The following is a 4,005-nucleotide window of genomic DNA, read 5'->3' as shown; positions in this document are numbered from 1 at the left end:
TATGTTGATAACTTCTCGAAGTTGTCAAACCTTCAAAGTCAAGGATTATTATATTAGGTGATCTTGAACGTTGAACATTTTTTAGATCATTTATCCCACTTTAAAAGATCGCAATCTTTGACTTCATTGACATATTATACAAGAAAATAATCTATAGAGGTTTGAAAACTGTTCCATGTTGATCCTTCTTGTTTGTAGACTGGAATGACATCTGTTAGACTACTTATGTTTTTGAGTTTTCAATAATTTAGCAAACTCATCTTAAATTTTAGCGTTTTTTCAAAAAATTTGCGATTTTCATCAAAACCCCCTCCAAACCAAATTTCTGGCTACGCCACTGCGTAGCAGGTAATTTTAATAATTGATGTTCCAGTAACTCCAACCTCACCCATGAAAAATATATCTACCAGTGTGGGCGTAACTGTGTCTTATAACAGAATTATGGAAATTTCATCCTGATTTTTTATTTTCATATCATTTAAAAAAAATACTACTTGTTACCACATGGGGGACCTTAAGCTGCATAAACCTTCATGTGTGATTGTAAAGTTGATCATATATAAACTCAAAATGATAAGCTAGATGATTGTATTATACTTCTGATGAGATCAAAATTCGTCGTAAATCACATAGTTCTACTATACCGATTTGTTGTACGTATATGACCTCGACTTTTGTTCACATAGAAGAGATCTGTGCATTTTATACAATCAATTCATATCGTTGAAGAGTACAGTTAATCAAATTGCAACTTATTAAAGTGAATCAAAATGTTGGCTCATCCAATAATGAACAATTCAGCGATGCTTATTTTTTGTCATAATTTTGTTCTATTATACACACCGTGTCATAAAAAATTGCTTTGTTTACTTCCAATACAAAACGATTACATTTCCCGTAATTTTTTGTACAGTTAACGTGGTTCCTTCTTTACGTATCATCGAAATCTCATCGCAGCAACCATTGGCAATCGATCGACAACACCCCGTCGGCATGAGCGGAAAACACACGCCACACAGCATCGCAATCTCCTGTGTCCCGCCTGCTGTGATTCATTCCGTCAAATAAAACACGCGCCGGCGCAGATTCGTACTTGTCATCTCCATTCCTTATTAACGAACGGTCGACGCCGAAGCTTGCATGACTCACAGAAACGCGAACGATCTTGAGCGTCTCTCCATTTAAACTGCGCATCCGGTATGTATCGCATAAGCTGAAGGCAAACCTAACGAAGACGAAGCAAGGGTCCGAGCCGAATCCGCACAATGCTAGCGGAAAAAAGACACATGTACAGACCACGCTAAAGGGCCCGCATTCTTGCTCGATTCCACCGGGTTTTGTGCGCAATATAAATCAGTCCTCTCACGTTTTTTCTCGTAATGTTTTTGGTCCCTCCAAACCATTATTGCTCAAGAAATGGCAACGAAGGAAAGAAGGGACGAGCTTCTTCCCATTGTGCTATGCTGTCGTGGCCTGCTCTGCTCTGCTCTGCTGCTGCTCCGCTATGACGTGATGTAGTGTGTCTTCAATTACACACACGTCACAGTAGGCTGGTTCGAACCGCGCACCGCAAGGCAGGGAAGAACGAAACAGGGGGAAAAAGCATAAAAGCAGGACTTACGGGTTCCAATAACAACAACAGCAGCATGCTGCTGCACGATCGTGGGAAAAAATATTTTTCTCATGGTTCGAAAAATGCGAACAGCTTGCCATCACAGCCCACTCTGCTCCGCTCGGCCCGGCTCGGCTGGATTCGGTGGGTATGGGTGGTGAAAGAGAGTGCGCGATCGGCCCACCAAGCACAGGCCGGCATGTGCTCGGTCGTTCGCTGGTTGGCCTGTGCTTGCTGCGTTCTAATTGGAATTAATAACAGCTGCTGTTTTTTCTTTCTTTTGCGCTACTCGGTTGCTACTTTGACGTCGACGATGGGCGGTGGGTGGCGGATGGCGAACGGATAACAGCATATAACACGAGGTGGAAAGGATCGAACGGAAAGACAACAACTTGTTTTTTTGTTGTTATTATTTTTTTTATTTTTCAAGACCAACAGTTAACCAAAAAATCGAATCATTCAAGGTCACCAGGAACAAGTGCAAGAGGGGAAGGGTTATGCGTTCGGAAGTGTTTGCTTCGAGAATGATAAAAAATAAGTTTTAATTTTTTCCAATATTTGATTGTATTTTGTTTTTATTTTTTGCTTAGTAAAATTTTACCAAAGTAGTTTTTTGATTCTCATGTTTTGCTCATATTAATCACAGAAATTGCAACAAACTGCGCAATTTGTAAACAATCTAATAAGTCTTATTCGAACAAACATCTGCTACTGGCTAAAATGTTTTCTGAGCTAAAATGCAGAAATAAAACAGATTCTTTCTCAGCGAAAAAGCACTAACAAAAGATAACCTTAAGACCTAGTCCCTAAAGAACGGTAATATCACAAACTCTTAAACAATTAGAGTGAAAAAAGTCCTATCTCCTATTAAAGCTATACCCATACGATTGATTGTTTGAATGAACTGCTTTTTGTTCTGTTTTGTCTTCATCTTCTCGTCTTTTGAGATCTCTGGATTGAGGAATTTGGTTGCGTTGGAGTGATAAGTCTTGCTGTCACTGGTACCGGTTCCATTCGTAATTTGAAGTTTGCGGTGAAAAAATGGAGAAGATTTACCACGGCCGCCAAACGGACTCCTGGATCTTGAGCAGATCGGAAGTGGGCTGATCACTGGAGCCGGTGGAGCACTCGCTGGGGTTTGGAGATGGACTGTTGGAGTTTCCACTGCCGGAGCGGAACGACTGCGGGGTCAGTGGCATCTGGTAGGATTGCATATCGACTGCAGAAGATGATGAGGTTGAGAACGGCGAGATCGGAGGACTTTGCATGTTCTGTTCGACGTGCACGGACAGCGGAGAAACTTTGTCCATATCGTTGAGGCGGTGTCCGAGGTGGGTCATAAGTTTTGTACCAAGCTTGATGTCAACACCAGCGGTGGAGGCTAGGCAGCGGGAAACTTCGTTGGCGGCATGAGTGAATCCGGCGCGGAACCGATCGGCATCAATAACGGGATTAACTGTCAAACGCTGCTGCCGGCGGAGTTTGTGCAGATGACGAACGGTAAGTTCCAGGATGTCGGCCTTCTCCAACTTGGAAACATTTTCGCCTTCAGACTGCAGAGCCGAAACCATCAACTCTTTCAGTTCATCCAGGCAACGATTGATACGAGCACGGCGCTTCCGTTCCAGCATCGGTTTCATCACCTTACGGTACTGGTATGTCCGGGATAGTGGTTCCAGCGAACTGGGCTGAGGGATTTTGCCACCCATCGTCGGCTCTGCTACCATATTTGCATACACCATGATTGTGTGTTTTTTGGTAGATCACTTCACGTATCCTTGCACTTGACTTGCTTGTGTCCTTTTGCCTTTCTAGTGGCGTAACTTCACTTCACTTTCGCCAGAACGTATTGTCCAATCGGCTTCCGTTGTTTTTTTTTCTTGTTTGAGGATGTCTCACTCACACGAAACTGTTTTGATTTGCTTTCTGGTACTCCTTCAGCGAACACACTGAACTGATGAAATTCCGAAAGACGAGTGCGTCTTTATTTTTCGTTAACTGAGAGAAAACTGAACGTACGTTGTGAACGGTACGAGAACGAGATGTGAAATGAAACAAAATCGCACCGAGTCCGGCTTATATACTCGGAGCAGCGCCGAGCGAGTCGTGGGAACCTAAACTCAACTGTATTTCCCACACGAGTTTACCACCTGCAAATGTATACTGCGATCGTAACCATCTGTCGCTTTTATGTTTTCTCTCTCATGCTCTCTTCGTTCGTGTTCTCCGTTCCTGCTTCGCGCGTTCTACTGCTCGCCCCTTCCTGCACCGTTGCCTGCTTGATGTTCGTTGGCTGTTGGCTGCTATGCTATGCTTTACTGGCCACCCTTCCACCCCGTCTCCTTCGTACAAACCGAACGGCAGCCAGCCCAGTATAACGATATTTTTTGTTT

At 43.3% G+C, this 4,005-nt stretch overlaps 1 protein-coding gene across 1 annotated transcript; it reads right to left on the bottom strand.

Annotated features, from left to right (window-relative positions):
- Positions 1 to 2,142: 2,142 nt before the first annotated feature.
- Positions 2,143 to 3,671, bottom strand: LOC131688968 (enhancer of split mgamma protein-like). Its single transcript, XM_058973658.1, has one exon. It carries the CDS (start codon positions 3,352 to 3,354, stop codon positions 2,665 to 2,667), a length of 690 nt encoding a protein of 229 aa, XP_058829641.1. The 5' UTR covers positions 3,355 to 3,671; the 3' UTR covers positions 2,143 to 2,664.
- Positions 3,672 to 4,005: the final 334 nt, after the last annotated feature.

Source organism: Topomyia yanbarensis, chromosome 3, assembly GCF_030247195.1.
Source record: "Topomyia yanbarensis strain Yona2022 chromosome 3, ASM3024719v1, whole genome shotgun sequence".
NCBI lineage: Eukaryota > Metazoa > Arthropoda > Insecta > Diptera > Culicidae > Topomyia > Topomyia yanbarensis.
This window is presented reverse-complemented; position numbering and strand designations above follow the sequence as displayed.

Coding starts and splice junctions, on each gene's coding strand:
- LOC131688968 (XM_058973658.1), bottom strand. CDS start 3,354: ATGGTGTATGCAAATATGGTAGCAGAGCCGACGATGGGTGGCAAAATC.